Below are 21,868 nucleotides of genomic sequence, written 5' to 3'. Positions count from 1 at the left end.
ATTTGAAGTGAAGCGAATCTGTGCGTGCGCACATACAAAACATAAGTGTTTGGGGAATTTCTCAAAATTTAATAGTTTGTTTATGCCGAATTTAATTGAATTCGAGCTTTCTCAACTTTCTGTTTATTTGTTTATATGTTTTTTTTTTGCTTATTTGTTTAGTTCATTTTGTTCTTTTGCGGGTACTGAGGAATCTTTGTGGAATGAGTCGTGAAAGACATTAATGATTTTTTGCTTGAGGTGCACTGGGTAAGTAACTGTAGTAATTTGTTAAGTACACTCGCACCCACACAACTGCGATGGAAAGCATTGAGAGGGCAAAGAAAGTAAATATGAAATGCATATCTGAGGCCACTTAAATAGCTTTAAGGGGGTGGTAGGGTTTAGCGCTAAAAAAAAAACACTTTTTTTTTTAATTTTTTACAGAAATATGGCTTAAGATACTTTAATAAAATCAGTTGCATGTTATTGTACATCTTTTCAATAAGTTTTTAAAAAATATTAATAATAAAATATTGACAAATAAGCCCATGACAGAGTTTTTCTGGAGATATGTTTTTCGAGAGGTGCTCTGCGGTGCCAATCGGCATTCGTCGTAGAATCATCTGAAACTAAAAAAGTCGAATTTTTCAGTTAAAGTATGACGTAATGCTCCCCCCCCCCCCCCCCCCCCCCATTAATAAAATTTTTTTTTTTCATTTTTGTAGTTTTGGTGGCAAAAAAACGTAAAACGAGCATTTTTGGCGAAAAATTTCGCCATATTTGTAAGTGAAAAACAACCTTAAAAAAAAAAAATAAAAAAAAAACAGTGGGGGGGAGGTATTTTTGATTTAGAAAACGTGTGCCAAATTTGAAAAGAATCGGTTGAATAGTTTCGGAGTTGTGATTGGCACCGACTTTTAAGAAGTCGTTTCGGGAAAAACGCGTTTGAAAAAATGACTCTGAAAAATTATCGATGCTCCGCATTCGAGGTAGAGTGCCTACAAAGGCTATAACTTTGAGAGTTCTGCTCCGATCCACTTAAAATTTTGACACAACATTCTTGAAATGATTTACTATAAGATGAGTGAAGAAAAAATTTCGATCAGTAGCGCAAAAGATAGATCCAAACGACTTCATCTTGAGTTCTTTATGAATTTTGACTGCTGAATTATGGAAGCATATCTACTTGGGCCCTTTTTTCAGCTTTAAGGGCGATTTTCATATACCAGATTTTATAGGAAATATTCAAGGGGGGTTTAGATCCAAAAATAGAGTTAGTTTTCACAGAAATTTTTGGCTTGGTAAGCAATTTGTGGCCCTATGCTAAATACGCTCAATAATAACATTCAATTTATTTTCTATGGAACTCGCTTGGTGATTACTTTTTTACTTGTATTTTTCCCAATCGTCAAAAACCAGCTTCTACCCAAAGCCAACCAATTCTACTAGGAATTGATGAAGATGCAAGTCTTAGCCTATAAAAAGCATCTCATCTGTGGCAACTGAAATTATTAAAACTGTAAAGGAATACTCTTGGCATTCATAAGACGGCTTCAGGTCTCTACTTTTCTTTGGCTTGATTTGACTTCTTATCATTGTAGCAAATCGTCAGTTGAGTAGAATGAGAAGAACAATAAAGTATTTATGCCCAGATACCCAAGTGAGCTACGACGAGATTTTGAGTAAAGAAATGCCAGAAGGCACATATCTCGTGGGACACCTGGACGATGTAGCGGCTGTCATATCCGCGCAAGGCACCGAGGACACCAGGAGGCAGCTGAACCAAGCCATGTTAAGGATCCAAATATGGGTTGAGGAGCATGACTTGGAACTCGCCAAACATAAGACCGAAGTCGTCCTAAAGACACGAGCTCACATGCCACTCGAGGTTACTTGAGTCCCTAGTGACTCGAAAAGCAGTGGAATTCCGAGGCATTCAACTTGATCGCAGGTTTACGTTATGGGCCCAGATACGGTACGCAGTTACCAAAGCAGCGAAAATCACGGGAATGCTAAGCAGAGAAATAGAAGGCTGATCATCGAACTGAATACTTGTGTACGGTAGCGAGTTATGGTGAGTTGCGCTAAACTGCAAACCAACCACGTTTATTAGTTACCATCAGTCGTATATTTCGCGGAAGGAGATGCTCGGAGGTAGTAAATTGCCGACATCACGCAGAGTAACATAATCAGAAAAATGCTTGAACGCGCGCATAGCTGGAATACGGTATAGAGATACATTGAAGACGTACTACGGAGAAAAGATAGACCCAGACACAGTACAACAAAGTGAATTTTCACAGACAGAGACACAAGAAGACGAGCCTATAGCATGAAAGCTGGATATAAAAATGGTGGACCCAGACGTAGGTGAGTGGAACTAAACGTCGTTCTGAGCCTTTCCGAAGTAATGCAGAAAGTAGTTCTGGGAAGGTTGCCTCCTCAGAAGAGGAGGAGGGATTGTTTTAGTGGTTACACCACGCGACGCAGTAGACGACGGTCGCTGTAAGTGCAAAGGTATTTTGAACCCCAACACCCCCTCACAAAAAAAAAAAACAGATACCCAAATCTTTGGTATAAAATAACGAATGAAAGATCATTTCAAAAGCTTCGTCGACTCCAAGCATATTTGAGAGTGAATGGGGGCCTACTTAACTCCACGATGGAAAGAATTTTTGAAGAATTTGCTGAAAATAAACGGCGAGTCGAAATCAAATTATATTTTTTGTTATTTCTATGTGACCAAATGCCTTTATTTGGTTCATTGTGATTTTAATTTAATTTGTTTTCAATAAAAACATGTTTTTTCTTGTCTTATTATTAATTTTTTTAAAGAACAATGAGAGAATTTTATGCCATTAGCAGATGTAAGATTCTGGTGAAAAGCGTTCTGAAGAGCGGAGAATAACTTTCTGATACCACAAAGAAATAAAAAAAAATGATATCACCAAGAAAAAAAATTACTGAAGATCCTGCTAAAAGACGAATAGAAGATTTATTAAGAAACTTTAATTACTTATAAAATCCTATTAATTATTAAATATTTTTACATTTTTTTAAATACTTTAATTTTTATTGATTTCAAGTTTATTTGTAATTCATCACCTTTTTCAAAAGCTTTTCGTATTACTTTGCGCATTAAATTAATTTCACGCAAGCCTTATAATGCTTTTATGCCACTGGAAAAATATTCTTATCATTCTGCGAAGTGGCTTTCTACCGTCGACTTCATTTCACTCTGATCTGAATATCCTCGTCTCTCTAGGTTACGATGGCTGTCACCCTGCATGAAGATGTAGAGCGAACCAATTAGACCTGACTTCTTTTTAAATTTGAATAAAAGAAAAAATCACAGAGAGCCATGTGCAACATTCTGAATCGGAGAAGGCCTCGAAAAGTTTTCAAGACCTTGCTGGAAGAAGCTGATATAGAATAGTTAGATATAGCGAAGGCCGTATCGATCGGCTTAAGGTTTTTAGAGCTTAAGTTGATGCAGATACGCGCTAAGTTTTTGGTATTTCCGAGAATACATAAAATTGGAGTGTAGAAGATTAAAAATAAAGAAATAATTCGAGCGCAAACTTCTGTTAGTTGTTTGGCCGAGCTCCTCCTCCTATTTGTGGCGTGCGTCTTGGTGTTGTTCCACATAAGGAGAGACTTACAGTTTTAAGACGACTTCAAACGGCAAATGGTTTTTTAATAAGATAGGCAGCAAGTAAATTTATTACAAAAGTAAATTGTATGAATCGAAATTTTTGAGTTTGATTTGATAGGATACTTTTGAGATCTCAGGCCAGAATTTTTCGATGAATCCATCTTTTCAGATGCTGTCGCTAAATTTCTAGTCTGTTTGTTGCTTTGTGAAAAAAAAGGAAACTTTATGATACGAAGCGTAACTCACTAAAAGGGGACGGGCGTCTTCATTTGGTTAAAGGCACTATTCCTCAAGACGTACACTTACGAGTGTTAGAAATCCGACATGGCCCACAATGGGTTTAATGTTTCTGTTATATCTGGTATATCTTTGTGAAGGACTCACCACTATGGAATAAAGAAATACAAGCGACGTACCTTTTTGAAGAACCAAAACAAAGAAAACTAACCCCTTTGGAGTGTTTTGGAAATTCACCACTCCTTAACCCAGATGAGAGCATTTTCAAGATGCGTGTTGTTTTTTTGTTTTTTTTTTTGTTTTGGTGAAGCAGGAGCTGCAGTCTTTAGGAGTAGTTCTGTTATCAGTAGAACTCCACCGCCGCTACAAGTAACACACTGCGACCAACAAAGCAGTTGTAATAACAGTTGTAAAGTAATTCAGCTTCCTTGTAGCGAGCCAACGACGAATCAACAAAGTGGCAGCGCACACAAGCCCCATCTTCGAGTGGATGTCAGGTACCCCCACATGCCACAACGAAGACATGCAACAGCGGCAGCTGAACTCCCAGCGAGTGATGAACAGCCACCAAAAAAGCCTGTCATCGCCATCGGAGCCAAAAGCTTGTTCTTTAGCTGATTTGATTGGGCGCCTTGGAAAGGAGATCGACGGACTTATGCAATATGCTGACACGCACCGCAATGTCCACAATGACATAAGGAAAATGGTTAGCAAAATAAAATTTGCACAGACGGAGGTGACCATGCAGTTGAAAGAGGAAAAGATGCCTAACGTGATTCGCAGCCCTTTGCAGATGCGAAAGCAGCAACAGTGGCTGAAAAAAGAATTTTTTCGTCAGAGAAAAGGCTGAGATCTAAAACCAGTCCAGAATCGATAGCACACGAAGGAGCAACATTGCCTGACGCCAAGAAAATAAGGTCAAAATCGCCGCAGAAACCGACATCCTCTGCGACCGCAGATAAATGACAGATGGTTCAGAGGAGAAAGAAGCCAACAAAGGCTAAAAAACCACGGGTCGCTCCGACCTAGATCTGACGCGATTATACTCCACAAAAAGGTGGAAGGCACAACTAACGCGGACATGGTACGCGCGGTGAAGTCCAGCGTAGAATTGAAAGATCTCAGTGAAAGGGTCAAAACAATGCGGACAACACAAAAAGGTGGGCTCCTAATAGAATAAAAAAAAAACCGAAGAAGGTGTCTCTACTCATTACCAGAAAGCCGCTGGAAAGGCGCTGGAAGGCCTTGCAACGGTTAAACTGAAAATCCACACTGTAACATTACTATGCAAAGGTCTCATGTCCGACTTAAACACAACTGAGGAGCTACTCGAAGCAAACACAGAGCAGGCGCAAGTAAGAAAGCCGGATAAAACAGCCATCAAAAGTGTCCGCACATCATTTGGAGGCACTCAACGGCTGAAGATGCTAACAAGGTACTAGCGCTTGGATCTCTCAAGATGGGCTGGGTATGGTCTCGGGTAACCGAGGTTATATCACCAAAAAGGTGTTTTAAATGTTCGGTGTTTGCGACAACATGTAACACCTCAATAACAGCATTGTTAATTCTGCCTTTGCTAAGCTTGATAAAGAAGCAAGGCGAATGGGTCTGATGGCGCATAAATAAGCCGAGAATAAGACGAAGTACCTCTTGTGATTAAACAAACGCACTCGCACTCGCGTATAGGCACCCACGTAACTGTTGACAGTTCTGATTTTGAAATAGTAAACGGCTTCGTTTATTTGGAAGTTAGCGTTAGCACCGATAATAATGTCATAATAATATAAACTTTATTTTATAGTAAATTTTTTTTTATTCCTATATGGGCATGTTTTTCATACATCCTTCTTTAACATTATTGTCCAGTCTTCTCAGAAGAGGAGGGTTTGTTTTAGTAGTCATATCACTCGACGAATCAGTGGGGCGTTTTAAATTACTCCTAGTCTAGCGTTTAATGTAATGTTAAATGTGGTACCTGTAGACATCGCATGCCGCTGCACGTACCGCAGTCCGACTGAGGGGTTCGGGCAATAGGCTCAGTCTCACATATGGGCACTCAAGCATCCTTAGAAACTTTGAGTTCATCCTCCTGTCGACGGATCAGCGTGTACCCTCGCTTAGTCCAAGAGGAACTTTCTCTACCCCTATTTCATCAAGGGAGGAGTGGACCGGGGGCAACACTTGGGGACAGGGCCTGGTTAACCTGTTCACGGATGACTCGAAGATAGACGGTAGGGTTGGAGGAGGAGTTTTCTGCAAGGAGCTCCCCATCAAACTCAAATTTAGGTTACCGGATCACTGCAGTGTGTTCCAAGCAGAGGTGACCGCAATCAAAGAAGCTGCTGACTGGCTACTTACTTGCGTAATAACTGTTAAGAAGGTAAATATTTACTCCGATAGCCTAGCGGCAATTACGGTCCTGAGCTCTATTATGGTGCACTCTAAACTGGTCAAGGAATGCCTCCTGGTCTCACTTTCGTTTGCAACAGAATTCTTCGACATAAGAATAATCTGGGTACCTTGTCAAAGTGGCATTGGTGGAAACTGCGAAGCCGGCGAGCTGGTCAGACAAAGGACCTGCGAGGTAGTGTGCCCACGAAAGGAGAGAATCGGGATGCCCTTGACAACCTACGCTCTACTCCTGGAAGGAAGCTCAGCAAGCGCACAAAATTCTTTTGGGCATGTTTGGATCGGAGGCGTTCGAGGGATATTCTGAGGATGACAAAATCTCAGCTCTTATATTTTGTGGGCATCCTCACGTGGCACTATCCGCGGTGTGTAAATGCCGTGAGACTCCGAATTACTTCGAGTCTTAAGGATGAGGTGGAATCATCTCAGCACCTGCTCCTTAGCTGCCCCGCTCTTGCATGACTAAGATTTAAGCATCTTCGTTCTCACTTCTTTTCTGAGCCTGCTGCAGGTCTTGATATCAAAAAAAGAGGTTGTCTGTAAAGTCGGTTTACTGACGATAGTTTAACGTGACAACGTCATAAGAAAATATTGATGGAATGGTTGCAATTTTCAAAACAAAATTATTATAATTTTATTTGTTTGATAGATATTTTGTATGGATATAGAGAAGGAGGTAAATGGAATCGCAATGGAATTGATCAAGTTACATTTACACAAACGTGGAAAATTACGAAACATTTATCAAATTCATGAAAGATATCTTCAATTTCGATTGTGCATCAGACGTTAATAAGTCAACAACACTAAGAGGCACCATCATCGTTTTGACTTTTTCAAGACACTTTACACTCGAAACACTCCCTTTCATTTCCTACTTTTTCTATCATCGTCCTATTCTCAAAAGAGAAATGGTTCATTACCATGCACACAGCAAGAAGGCATATGCAAATACAAGTATGTGAATTTATATACAAATGCGCATATACATACATATACATACATATATATGCTCACTCAAGTAGGACAGAGCCAGATGTCGAACGTTGCCGAACGCGGGGGCCGATTGTGCTCTTTGTCGTTCGTTCCGCGCTCTCCGCTCTCGCTTGCAGTTCAATCACATTAGCTTACATTTGCTTGCATACGGATATTTGATATGTCCATATGACTTGTATGCATCTTTACATATAGATTTGTTCTTTTTGAAAATTGCGCGAAATTGTATATGTATATGCATGTTTATATACATATATTAGTATACAACATATCTTATAAGGTATATGGTAAATATTACCATACATTTTTTCCTTCATATATAATAAAAAAATTAATAATAATAACATTAAAACAACAGGTATTATTAACAAACTTGGTTTTATTTTAAATTCTTCAAGTGAATCAAATTAATAATAATCAATAAGAAGGCATATGCAAATACAAATACGTGAATTTATATATGTACATATGCGCATATACATACATATATACGCTCACTTAAGTAGGAGAGAGCAAGATGTCGAACGTTGCCGTTCGTTTGCTTTGTTCGTTCTGCGCTTTCGCTTGCAGTTCATTCAAGGTAACACTAATGAGCAAGGTAACACTAATGAGCAAGGTAACGACAAATGAGCAAGGTAACGACACATTTTTTCGTGCGTGCAGCCGGCTAAATCGAATTATACGACGTTATCACGTCAAAATATGATTAACTTCATCAGCAGCATAAAATGGCTAGTAAAGCCTCCAATTAGTCACCGTTCTCCTTTTCATCCTATCGCTTTCCTTAATCTATTTTTTCCCCTTGCAATGGTATCACAAAAGATTAGCGAAACTTCTTTCGTTCAAATGGGCCCACTTTCTGGGAAACCTAACCCTACCTATATCACACGACGTAGTAGACGATGGTCGCTCTAAGTGCGAAAGCATTTTGAACTCTAAAAAAAAAAACTCATATGATTTATCCAATTTGGTTCATCCATACTGTTCAGAACTTGTACAATTTCAGATTGGAATGAAAATGTTTGACAAAAGCTGCGTGTCGATAAAATTTTAATATGGGGCATATTTCTAGAAAATGCTGTATTGTTGCAATTTCATCTAAGTTACAGATGGAACAGTTTTTCCTATACAGCCTAATGCACCCAAGGGATCAAGGAATCAAATCGTCCCTAAATATTTACTATTATTCTAAATTTATCAAATTTATCAACTATTAATACCGTCTTTTTCCGAAAATAAGACAGTGTTTTACTTTCTTTTTTGGTCCAAAATATGCGCTAGGATTACTTTCGGGGGAGGGCAAACATAAAAGTATATTTCTATATTTTTATTTAAATTTTTTTTTCAGTCATGTCATCTTCTTCTGGAACATCGTCTGAATTATATTCTGATGTTCTTCTAAATCCATTTCCTGGTGAATCATTGGTCCGAATCTCTCATGTCTTGCGATATAGCTATCGTAAAATGAATACTTCTTGTCTAAGAAGCCTGTTCGTAGTGCATTGGAAACATCTTCCTCTTCTTCTTAATTGGCGTTATAACCGCTTACTCGGTTTTGGCCGAGTTTAACAAAGCGCGCCAGTCGTTTCTTTCTCGTGCTAACCGGCGCCAACGGGACACACCAAGTCCTTTTCCACCTGATCTTTCCAACGCAGAGGAGGCCTTCCTCTTCCTCTACTACCACCAGCTGGTACCGCATCGAATACTTTCAGAGCCGGAGCGTTTGTATCCATTCACATGACATGACCCAGCCAACGTAGCCGCTGGATCTTTATTCGCTGCGCTATGTGTATGACGTCGTAAAGCTCATACAGCTCATCGTTCCATCGCCTGCGATATTCGCCATTGCCAACGTGCAAAGGTCCAAAAATCTTACGCAGAATCTTTCTCTCAAACATTCCAAGCGTCGCTTCATCGGATGTTGTCATCGTCCAAGCTTCTGCGCCATACGTTAGGACGGGCATGATGAGAGTCTTGTAGAGTGTTAGTTTTGTTCGTCGAGAGAGGACTTTACTGCTCAGTTGCCTACTTAGTCCAAAGTAGCACTTGTTGGCAAGAGAGATTCTACGTTGGATTTCAAGGCTGACATTGTTATCGGTGTTAATGCTGGTTCCTAACTATACGAAGTCTTTTACAACCTCGAAATTTTAACTGTCAACAGTGACGTGGGCGCCGATACGCGAGTGCGTCCACTGTTTGTTTGAAGACAGGAGGTACTTCGTTTTGCCCTCGTTCACCACCAGAATCATTCGCTTTGTCTCTTTATCCAGTTTGGAGAGTGAAGAACTATGCAGTTATTTTGTTCTATGCATTTTTTACCCAATTCACAACTTCTTCTAAGCCTGGTTGTACAAAATTGTCTCTATGATTTCTCAACACTCTGTTTTTAATATATTCATTGATTTCAATCTACAAATGATCCTTGAGTGGCTGGTTTATTGCAATGTCAAGTGTCTGGAGGTAACCAGTCATTCCTGCCGAAATCATCATTTGAGCAATCTTCCTCTTAGCAAGAAAGTTTTTCATGTCTCTAGCGCGGTGAGTACTGGCTGAATCCCAAACTGGTTATTTTTTTCTCACCCCTCAACAGCAGTGGCATCATAATATCAACCCACTTTCTTATAACTGCTTGGGTACACCAGGCTTTTTCACTTCCAATAACATAAATGCCTGAAACACGTTGAATCTGGTCTTTTTAGTTTTAATGACTAAATACAAGGCCAAAATACAGGTAAAATGTGCACTATCGTAACCGGTAGAAGGAACGTAAATTGACGAAGAAGGCTTGTGGTGAACTGTCGTTTGAGCTCCTTGGCCTAGGTATGCCGCGGTCTCATCCATAGCAATCATGTAGGAGAGTGGGTATTTCGGAAAATCGATACCATCAAAAAAAAAAAACTTTGACGCAAGTGCACTCTTAGCAGCGTCATTGTCTTCCAGTTTAAACAATGTTTTTGATCTCCTTAGAGACAGTTCATATCGTTTAAGGAAGTTCTCTAACCAGTGTGACGATGCTCTAAATTCTTCTGTGGATATATCAAATTCAATTGCTGTTTCAAGGGCAAATTTTGGAATATCCGCCCTGCGCACAACCAAAGCCATTGCTCTCCTTCCTGCAATACATTCCCAGATTGCAATCTTCCAACTCGGAAAATAGTGACTGCTGACCTGATCCAACTCTGCGTTTTTTTCTTCTTTTTCTTGATTCATCAGTTGACACAGGTAATCGTAGACTGCACGCCATTTACGAACCCTACGAAGATCCAGCATCTTCTCTTTACAGAATGCTACAAGATTTACACCCCTGGAGTCTTCCACGATTCCCTTTTTGGGCTGGACGGAAAAGCTCTTTCGTTTTGTATTCATTTTTAACGAATTATTTTTGTCACATTATTTTAACTAGGCATTATTTTCGGAGGATGTCTTATTTTCGGAAAAAGGCGGTATTCAAAAATCTATATTTGCCGCAAGGCGAGAATAAGCAGACAAGGCAATGATGAAAATAGTATGCTGTGTGATTTGTTCTTTGTTCTTCACCACTCTTTCGCATTTAATTTGTTTTGACGGTCGAGCAGCGCCTGCCAGGTGTTTGCTAGTAAATAGCTAAAGAAAATAATTGAAAGGGTATCATGACTCTAATAGTAGACTAAACGTGTAAAAAAACATGAACAATTTTTATCTTCATTAAATATAATAATTTGGCCACTGTCGTGCCTATGAACCTCTTCATCAAAATCTTGCAAATACAATATTTGAACTTACAAAACAAATAGAAGTTCAAAGTTCCAGGTGGATCAAATTCCGTTGCACCCAAACTTAAACTCTTCCGAATATTTTCAAAACAAGCTGGTATTTCGATCACCCTATATTAGTATTTATCACCCTTTATATCTAAGATAAGCGCTAACTACGCCCTGCCTCACAATTCGGTAGACCAGCGCGGCACAAAGCGGAAAGCAAAGAAAGCGAATTTAAAGCTCGTTAATTGTTGTTGTTGCTATTTTCTAAATATCAATGCCTACGCTTGTTGTGGCTGTTAACAAAGGTAATTATGTAATTTGTATAAGTCAGCAGCTTTGTTTCGAAAAAAAAAAATTAAAAAAAAAAAAATAAAAAATTAAATAATATTTGGAAAAAATGTAATTAGGAGAAACACAAACGGAAAAAGCAACAAAAATAGTAATTCAGTAGTTTTTACATGTTTTGTGACCAGTAAAACCAATTTTATTACCATAATAAAACATGTTAACAATCCACACACCATCTACACACCAACCATTCATGTTTTCGAATTTGGTTGTCTGTTTATTCAATGACGTAGGGCAATTTGCCGGCCATGTGTTGCTCCATCATAGCGATAACTCTGTCGTTGACCAGTGTTTTCACATCGTTCGCGCATAGAAAATCAAAGTGATTAAATTTGTCGGCAGTTATGCGATAGACACCGACCACCGTGCCCAATAGACGCGAGTAGATGCTATGCACGCCCTCGGGCGTTGCAATGGCGTCACTTTCGCCGAAGTAGAGCAGCAGCGGTGCGGTAACCAGACTCAGATTGTAGTTGTATGGTTCGACGGAGTTGTTGTAATATTTGCGATTGCCCTCCACACCATAATCGAAGGCGACAAAATCGCCCGATGCCCATAGTTGTTGCAGATGTTTAATCTCCTTGGGTGAGCCGCCCTGCAAAAGTTGGCCATACAGCAGTGGCTCAATGGACTGAGAATAATAAAAAATGAGTTATTTTTTGAAAGATTAGTGGTTTGTGTTATTTACGATTTGTTGAGTTTACCTTTGAATAGCGGCCATTACCGGCAAAGGTTCTCATGATTTTCAGACACTCTTGGCGTTCGTCGGAATTGTGATTGAGACATTTCTTGCGCAGATAACCAGCCGGCAGGAGTTCATATGATTTGGCTTTTAGTTTTGCCTAAGAAATTTACATATGGCGATAAAAGAAAAAAAAGGTGATGGGTTAATAATTTTTTTTTCAAAAGTTGGCTGTAGATAAAATAAGTTCAACTAAATAAAAAATAAATAAATAAATAATTGGCGCGTACACTTCTGTTAGGTGTTTAGCCGAGCTCCACCTCCTATTTGTGGTGTGCGTCTTGATGTTGTTCCACAAATGGAGGGACCTACAGTTTCAAGCCGACTCCGAACGGCAGATATTTTTATGAGGAGCTTTTTCATGGCAGAAATACACTCGGAGGTTTGCCATTGCCTGCCGCTATTAGAAAAATGTTTTTATTAATTTTCACCGAGATTCGAATCAACGACCTCTCTGTGAATTCCGAATGGTAATCACGCACCAACCCATTCGATTACGGCGGCCGCTAAGTTCAACTGCTTCGCTACTCTCATCTCAAAGTGCAAGCTCTGGAAAGGTGAACAACCTAAGCAACCATAGCTGCCCACGAGGTATTAAATCCGCGTGGGAGGCATGGTCAAGGCCAACAAGAGGGGAAGCTTCGTCGAAGCTACAATTTAAAGTCCTTCCGAAGTTCGCAGCGTCAGTCTTGGATCGAGTGACTGTAAAAGTCGTCTGTTCTTCGGGTTAGAAGCGGCGTTGTGCTATTGAGTATACGGCTATATTACCCGTGGAACTCATAAAATCTTCCTTTGCCTTGTAACTTATGGATGCATACCACGTTTTCCGAGCTACGCATATAAAAAAATGAATTTAAGCATCCACCTGTTACGGCAGCATGGAACTCGGATTTGGAGGTGCAGGATTTGTGTTTAAATGGAAAATATGGATATGGGTAGTTTCACGATGGGCTATTATATTTCATTCTGGATAAAAGTGATTCATGTTAATATCAGGGTAACGAAATATATCGTTTTATATTGGGTATGGTAATAAGTTTTCGTCGTTTCTTAGCCAAAATTACCAATTATTTAAATAATTAAATAACACTTGATATTATGTGATGCATGTGCCATTGGAAGCTATAACTTGACTCCATCTTTCAGGCAGCATACGGATTCCTTTGACAAGATATTCGAGTTACTTTGACTTGATCCATTCATTGAGCCAGTGTGCGGTGCTCTCGTAAGAAGTGAACCACTCTCCAATAAGGGCTGACTGCATTGATCGGAACAGATGGTAATCCGAAAGTGCAATGTCTGGAGAATACGGCGGGTGGGGTAAGATTTCCCAATTCAGTACCTCTAAATATGTCTGGACCCATTTAGCAACATATGGACTGGCGTTGCCATGCATCAAAATCAGTTCGTCATGTCTTCCGGTGGTTTTTCTTTGAGAGCTCGATTCAAATGCATTAGCTGCAGTCGGTAACGATCGACAGTGATGGTTTTAGATGCATTGAGGAGTTCATAATAGATGACATCTTCTGATGCTACTAGATGCACAACATAAAATAACACGTAAACGAACGTCTCTCGACATCCCGCGTGTCAGTCGATATCCACCCAGTTACCTGCTTTCCGGGCCATTCCCATTGCGTGCAAACGTTTTCCCGACGGTTGATCTGCAAACATCGAATTCTTTAGATATATCATCAAGGGTTCAATATGGGTATTTATCCAATAATTGTTTTAGTTAAGTATCTCGGTGCCCTTCGCGATCTTTATGACTCACCTCGAAATTGCCACTTTGAAAACGTCGAAACCACTTTTTACAATTTGTATCTGATGGAGCGTGATTACCGTAAATATTGATCAATACGACACGTTTCAACTGTACTTTTAAAGGTAATTAAGAAGAATGACTTACTGAGCAGAAATGTTAGCACCGTTGTTAGCAAATGTTAGTTATCGATATCGGTAGTTCTCAACAGCTAAAAAACACCCGATATATTTGGTTTTTACAAAATTTATGATAATATGTTCTTCGAAAATTTTATTTTTTTCTAAACAAACTATTTTTTACGAATTTCGGAAAAACATCTCACACACTTTACACGCATAATCGGAATTTTTTTCCTTGCAAACGGTGGCAAAGTTGATGGGACACTGAAACGAATGGCAGATGGTTGGCGAAACTCGTTCAGATCATAGGCAAGTAGGCACTCAAAGGAACCACGTGGAAGTGAATTATTTCTCAACTCAGTTACTCTCGGACCACGGATACTTCCAGAAATATCTATACCGCATGGGTAAGCGACCCCTGGTGCATACACATATTGTGAAGCACCGAGCGATGATGGCGAAAACACGTTTATCAGATGCCATCAGTCGCATATTTCGTGGAAGGAGATGTTCGGAGAAGAACAAATTCTCGACATCAAGCCGAATAACGTAATCAGAAAAATGCTTGAACTCGAGGACAGCTGGAATGCGGTTAAAAGATTTTTTCCTGCAAATGAAAAGTTGTAGGCACAGTTTAGCCAGCCACGAGCCCTTCACCGCTTATTCTTCAATATGAAAAATATAATAATAGCAAGCATTGCCGATTAAAGGTATCGAAATTGTAGGATTTTATTTTAAGTTTTTTTTCTCAAAATTGATTTTTGTGACCCAGCCGGAAATATTATATAACTCACACAAATTTTTACGAATTTAAGGGGGGGGTAACGTTTTTAAATTTTGTTTTGTGCATTTTTTTTTATTTGGTTTTTTAAATGAAGAACCTTTCAAGAATATTCTGTGAAAATTTTAGATGAATCGGAGCGAAACTTACAAAGATACAGCCATGTAAGTGTTGCTACCTACCTGGCTCAACCGCGCGCCATTTGAACTTTAAAGCGTTGTTCCCACAACTTACGTTTTCAAAGTCGGTGCCCCTCATAACTTTGAAACTACTGCACCGATCCTTTTGAAATTTTGAACACTTTTTCTGTAGATGTTTTACAAGGTAACGCCGAAGAGTTTTTTCGAATTTGTTGATACTTTTGTTTTTACGGTAACTAATTCACCGATTTTTTACGCGAAAATCGTGTTTTTGACTTTAACGTGTTCCCAAAAATCGAAAAATTTTTAATTTCAAAAAACCCTCTCGGCGTTACCCGGAGAAAACGATTATCTAACGAAATAACTTTGGTTTTTTGATTTCAGATGATTTAACACCGAGTTATGAGGGGCACCGCAAAACTACTTTTTTTTTAGATGCGTCCGAATAATTTCTGCCATTGCCGTATTTTTAAATATTTTTGGATGAAAATTTCACAAAATATACTTCAAATGCTATAGTTTTATGTAGTAAAAGATTTGAGGAATAAATTTTGACTGTGTCATCAAAAAAACTCATAAAAATGTGCCTTTTTTCCATGAATTAACGTTACCCCTCCCCCCCTTAAGGCTAGTACTAACTTCACAGCTGTGGTATTTCGCCACCAGCGTGAATTTGGCTTGCCGTGAAATGTTGCTAGTCACATTGATTGTCGGATCAGAAGAAACATCAAATTTACATCGCGCAGAAGCAATTGGTAAATTTTGGTAAGACGAACGGGAACTTGGTACTACTACTACGGCGTGAACTGGGTACTAATTTGCCGTGAGGTACATACAACATTTCACACATATTTCACGGCAATGCCATTTGTCTGGATTTTGTCAGCCATTTCACGTGAAACGTGAACTTAGTAAAGGGTTTTCCAATAACAGGTGTTACAGGTGAATGAATTGCGCTATCGAGGGATTATTAACGATTTTTTATGGCCGGAGTTGGATGGTATTGATCTGGATAACGTTTATCTTCAACAAGACGGCGCTACGTGCCACACAAGCAACGAAACCATTGATCTTTTACGGGAAAAGTTTGCGGACCGTGTTATCTCTCGAAGAGGTGATCACAATTGGCCACCGAGATCATGTGATTTAACACCTTGTGACTTTTTTCTTTTCCTGTTTTGTCTCCCTTATCTGCTTGCGTTGGGACGAATGCGTCACAAAGGACGAATTTTATTTATCGTTCACACGGAACCCACTCACGAGTAACCATTTAACCTAACCTAACTTAGTTTGTGGTCCTATATTTGTTAAGAGTTTTTTGGCTCTTTTGGTCTATCACCTCGATCACAAAGTTCTCAAAATACTTTCCATCAACTGATACACATTTATGCCAGCGACTGATGCCAGCTCTCAAAACATTTATGGAACTCTGTTTTTGGTTTAACCATCAGAGTCGCCTTGGATTTTCCCATTACTTACTTCCGGCTTTTACTACGCGTTTCCCGTAGTGGTTTTTCGACTCGATCGATCAGAAGGGAGCCATATCAAGTAAATTCGTTGGCTGTTGGAAGGAATTATTTTCGTTCTTGGTCAAAAATTCACAGATAATGCAGGCTCTGTACGACGGTGCGTTGTCATAGTGAAAAATTCGCGAAGTTTTTGGCGAACTGCTTCACGATGTCCACGGGAAGAGTCATAACGGCCAAATAATACATAGTCTTTATAAACTATCTGATCTTCTGGCAAAAGTTTCTGGTGTACGATCCATTCGTAGGGTAATCCGTAAAAACCGTGAACATCGCTTTCTTTGTTGACTAAAAACGACGTGGCTTGTTTGGTCTTAATTCATTCGGAGCTCTCCAATTACTCTCCTAATGTCTGGATTGCGTGTTGTACTCATAAATCCACTTCTCGTCTCCAGTAATGATGCGTTTGGTGAAGGTTGGGTCGGACTCAGTTTTTGGCGATATCAACACAGTCCCTCTTTTGCACGAAACTCAGGTACTTTGGGCACAACTTTGCAGCAACACGCAAACCCAAATCATAAACTATAATCCGCTGAATTGATCCATAAGCAATGCTCAAGTCCTCTGCTAGCTCTTTGCTGCATAATTTATGGCTATTGAACCACTTTCCTTTCACTTTATTGATGTTGTCATCAGTCTTTGATGTCGACGGCCTGGGACTATGTTCGTCATCTTCGATGAATTGACGATCTCTTCTGTGGCGTTCATGTCACTCGTAAACTGTTGTCTTCTTTAGAGAATCGTTACAGAAACACTTTTCCAACATTTCTGAAGTTTTCGCACCATTGCACCCATTTTTATTGCAGAATTTAGTATAAACAAAAAAATTTCAAATTTAAATCCATTTTTAAAACTGGAAAACGTCGAAAACACACGCAGAGGAAGACTTACTCAGGACTGCGTAACTTTTACAAATGTTAAGCAATGACGATAAAATTTTAGTAGGAATGTTAATCACAGATGAGGCATCCTAACAAAAAAAAAGCAGAAGTGAAATAAGTTGTGTTAGAGCGTCACCTGGCGGTTGTTCCGGGAACGTTTTGATCAAGGTGGTATATCTTCGTTGGGTTCTGTGCCGAGCTCTTCCTCCTATTTGTGGTGTGTAAATTCATGCTTTACTGCACATGAAGGGACCTACAGTTTTTTCATAGCACAAATACACTCGGAGGTTTGCCGTTGTCTGTCGATGTGTTTTTCTAGTTTCTATACTACTTCCTTCCGGTATTTTATACTTTTTTTAACACACTGTCTAGGTAGCGGCCGCCGTAGCCGAATGGGTTGGTGCGTGACTACCATTCGGAATTCACAGAGAGAGTGTAGGTTCGAATCACGGTGGAACACTAAAATTAAGAAAAACATTTTTCTACCAGCGGTCGCCCCTCGACAGGCAATGGCAAACGTTCTAGTGTATTTCTGCCATGAAAAAGCTCCTCATAAAAAATATCTGCCGTTCGGAGTCGGTTTGAAACTGTAGGCCCCTCCATTTGTGGAACAACATCAAGACGCACTTCACAAATAGGAGGAGGAGCTCGGCCAAACACCCAAAAAGGGTGTACACGCCAATTATTATATATATATGTATGATATATATAGGTACTGCTAAAAGCCTAATAATTTAAGAAATTTGATTCAATCGTACTTTTAAAACCTTTCAAAATCTTTGTAGTAGCCTCACCCCCTCTCACCATCACTCACCTTCACAAATCGCATTACCCGTCGAACATCAGCCGATTTGAAGCGCACTAAATCGTGTAATTGCACAATGGGTGCCAACGCTTGCATCAACAGAATGCGTTCATTGTACTCGGGGTGCATGGAACATAGAACCAGAAATGCGTTCAGCGCCTAAAAGCAGACCAAATAAGATGAAACAAAGAAAACACAATACGGACATTGGTAAGAAGCATTAACGACACAGACTATTTGCAATTCCGCTCCGGCACATGTGAACAGAAACAATGCAACAACAAAAACAATAACAAAAACAAGAATGGAAACAATACAGAAACAAGAACAAAAACCAGAACAAAATCCAAAAACAAACACAAATGCCAAAAACAAAAGCTAAAGGCGCTAACCCAAAACAATTGCAACAGTGATATGCACGAACAACACTAAGCGTGACAAAAACAATACCACTTTAGCACACATACATACACATGCAGGTATATCTGCTAAACACCATTGACAACGGTAACTAAGCACAATTGCCACACCTGAGAATGCCCAATTAACAGCAACTTCTGAAACGAGGTTTCATTCCAAATGCGGTCCATTATGGCTGTCAGATCGTAGGCGCCCCATTCATGAAAGCTGAAACTCCAATAGTCTGCGCTGCTGGTGCTGAATTGCGTGTGACTGCGCGCATATGGTGAGCCGCGCAAATTCGCCAGCCAAACATCGTAGTTACGTTCGGCGAGCAAAAAGCCTATTTTAGGAGAAAGGCAAAAACAATGCTATTTATACGTTGCGTCATGTATGTGTGCGTGTGTGTGTGCATGCAGGCAAATAGGTCAGCGTAGGTGGCATAAGCGGCTTAGCTGGTTTAAAACAATTCTTCGTGCTTACCTAAACTCTTGCCGGGTCCGAGCAGCACCCAAGCGAGTGATGAGGTTAGCAATCCATGCACCAACAAGACGGGTTGTTTGCCTGGTTTGGGTATGCGATGCAAAAGTAGCTGATAACCGTCGACTGTGGTGACATTGTGCAGCTCCACGGCGTATTTGTGCTTCTCTAGCCATTCCGTCTTTATGCACAGGCAGTGGTGATGGCGTTGGTGGTGGCGTTGTTGTTACAGGAGTGTTTAGAAAATGATATCAATTGTATGTCTCCAATCAAAACAGCACTCACTTACCGTAGTCCAGTGTGAATGTCGTTCGGCTTCCTTGTCATACCTCTCTCCCTCCTCATTGCCACTTTTGCCCAGTAGTGGCCACAACAATGGTTTGCCCATTTCCATATGCAGTTGCGACACACAGGTGGCTGAGATTGGGTTGCGCGAAATGCCAGTTTTGGGATCCATGTATTCCCACGGGTATATCTCGATTATGGCCAGTGTTAGCGCGATTTGAAAAATCCACTTTTTAATATTATTACATCGCATTGAGTGACTTTGTTTTCGATGTTTGAAAAATGTACTAAATTTTTTTCTTTTAGCTCCAATATTTTTAATCGAACTAATGCCGTGTGGTAATACGCGTTTATTTGTATTTGGATTTGTACTTACTTGGTAGTGGTTTTTCATATATCGTTGCAATTAATCTGATATTTCTTTTTTACCTTTTTATTCGCGTTGCGTGAATTGGTGAACCGTAAAGTTGGCGGAATTGAGCGTCAGTGATGAGCATAAAACTTCAATTGCTAGCTACACCCTCTATACTGGAAAAAACTTATATTTTTATGCATCGAAACAATCAGTGTACAGTCTTGGCCAAAAGTATTGGGCATTCTATTAATAACTGAATTTTACGTTTTAAAACTAAAGTAAAATTGTATCAATAAATCAGTACAAATAAAAGTAATTAGTGATAGGAAAATAAATATTTAGTAGGCCCACCCTTTGCTTTGATAATAACAGCAGTCCTCTGGGGCATGCTGCGTACAGGCTTTGCAAATTGGGTTTTACTTATGGAGCTCCACTCAATAATTAAAGAATTTTTCAGGGCTGTTTGCGATGTTATGCTATGTTCCTTCTTCTTCTTCTTCTTAATTGGCGCGATATCCGCTTACGCGACTTTGGCCGAGTTCAACAAAGCGCGCCAGTCGTTTCTTTCTCGTGCTAACCGGCGTCAATTGGACACACCAAGTGAAGCCAAGTCCTTCTCCACCTGATCTTCCCAACGCAGAGGAGGCCTTCCTCTTCCTCTGCTACCACCAGCTGGTACCACATCGAATACTTTCAGAGCCGGAGCGTTTGTATCCATTCGGACGACATGACCCAGCCAACGAAGCCGCTGGATCTTTATTCGCTGCGCTATGTCTATGTCGTCGTAAAGCTCATACAGCTCATCGTTCCATCGTCTGCGATATTCGCCGTTGCCAACGTGCAAAGGTCCAAAAATCTTACGCAGAATCTTTCTCTCAAACACTCCAGGCGTCGCTTCATCGGATGTTGTCATCTTCCACGCTTCTGCGCCATAGGTTAGGACGGGCATGATGGGAGTCTTGTGGAGTGTCAGTTTTGTTCGTCGAGAGAGGACTTTTCTACTCAATTGCCTACTTAGTCCAAAGTAGCACTTGTTGGCAAGACAGATTCTACGTTGGACCAACGTAGATACGTAGATGCTATGTTCCTTTAACTTGCATTTTCAGATAGCCTGTGCTCCATTGAGTATAGATCTTGAAGTAATGTTAATGCGTCTAAATCGACGCATCGTAGTCACTGCTTTGTGACCAGGAGCATTTACTTGTTGGAATTGAGCTCTATCCAAATTAGAGTTCCCGAAAATGCGCGTTAATGAAGCCAAATGTGCAGTTTCTAATACTTTTATGAACTTTTGACTGTCCTTGTGACCATCGCAAATGAACATTTGGCCGACACTATCAGCAGCCAAACAGCTACGGATCATAACGCTACCTGCTCCATGCTTAACAGTGGATACCACGCAATCTGGGTGGTATTCCATATAAAGGGTGGTTAAATTTCAAGGGCCGGTGTTGATTTTAAATAAAATACAATTTCTTTAAAAAATTATTGTCATTTCCCTTTATTATGATAATACTGGTATGGCTCAGTTACGTGTGGAACAAAATATCGGCCACATGACCGCCACGGCCTCGGCGGCACACCTCCGATGGTCCAAATTTTCGATGACGCTGAGGCATATTTGAGGTTCTATGCCGTTAATGTGCCGAATTATCTCTTCCTTCAGCTCTTGAATTGTTGTTAGCTTATCGACCTACATCTTTTCTTTCAAATAACATCAAAGAAAGAAGTCCAACGGTGTCAAATCACATGATCTTGGCGGTCAATTGACATCGTCGCGACGTGAGATTATTCGGCCATCAAATTTTTTGCGCAAAATAGCCATTGTTTCGTTAGCTATGTGACAAGTGGCACTGTCCTGTTGAAATCACATATCGTCCACATCCATATCTTCCAATTCGGGCCATAAAAAGTTCGTTATCATCTCACGATAGCGAATACTATTCACAGTAACTGCCTGACCGGCCTCATTTTGGAAAAAATACGGCCCAATGGTGCCGCCGGCACATAAACCGCACCAAACAGTCACGCTTTGTGGGTGCATTGGTTTTTCGGCAATCATTCCTGGATTATCATTCGCCCAACTGCGGCAATTCTGCTTATTCACGAATCCACTGAGGTGAAAATGTGCCTCATCACTGAAGATGATTTTCTTCACGAAATGCGCGATATGCATTTTGATTTGAACGCCCGTTTTCATAATAAGCCTGAATAACTTTAACG

At 40.1% G+C, this 21,868-nt stretch overlaps 1 protein-coding gene across 1 annotated transcript; it reads right to left on the bottom strand.

Annotated features, from left to right (window-relative positions):
* Positions 1–11,584: 11,584 nt before the first annotated feature.
* Positions 11,585–19,462, bottom strand: LOC129248929 (lipase 1). The gene is made up of 6 exons (XM_054888542.1): positions 19,295–19,462; positions 19,009–19,186; positions 18,657–18,868; positions 18,136–18,285; positions 12,072–12,209; positions 11,585–11,998 (listed from the first exon to the last, which is right to left on the bottom strand). The coding sequence occupies exons 1-6, from the start codon at positions 19,460–19,462 to the stop codon at positions 11,585–11,587; spliced, it is 1,260 nt and encodes a 419-aa protein (XP_054744517.1).
* Between the last annotated feature and the right edge of the window lie 2,406 nt (positions 19,463–21,868).

This window comes from Anastrepha obliqua, chromosome 5, assembly GCF_027943255.1.
Source record: "Anastrepha obliqua isolate idAnaObli1 chromosome 5, idAnaObli1_1.0, whole genome shotgun sequence".
Lineage (NCBI taxonomy): Eukaryota > Metazoa > Arthropoda > Insecta > Diptera > Tephritidae > Anastrepha > Anastrepha obliqua.
Note: the sequence above shows the minus strand (reverse complement) of the source record. Positions and strands in the feature narration are given on the sequence as shown.

What these genes read in the sequence shown, in the direction of transcription:
- LOC129248929 (XM_054888542.1), bottom strand. Translation starts at nt 19,462, where the DNA reads ATGGATCCCAAAACTGGCATTTCGCGCAACCCAATCTCAGCCACCTGT. An exon ending in GACATTCACACTGGACTACG is followed by an intron (nt 19,187 to 19,294) that starts GTAAGTGAGTGC and finishes CTGTGCATAAAG; the next exon opens with ACGGAATGGCTAGAGAAGCA. An exon ending in TGTTAATTGGGCATTCTCAG is followed by an intron (nt 18,286 to 18,656) that starts GTGTGGCAATTG and finishes GTCTGCTTTTAG; the next exon opens with GCGCTGAACGCATTTCTGGT.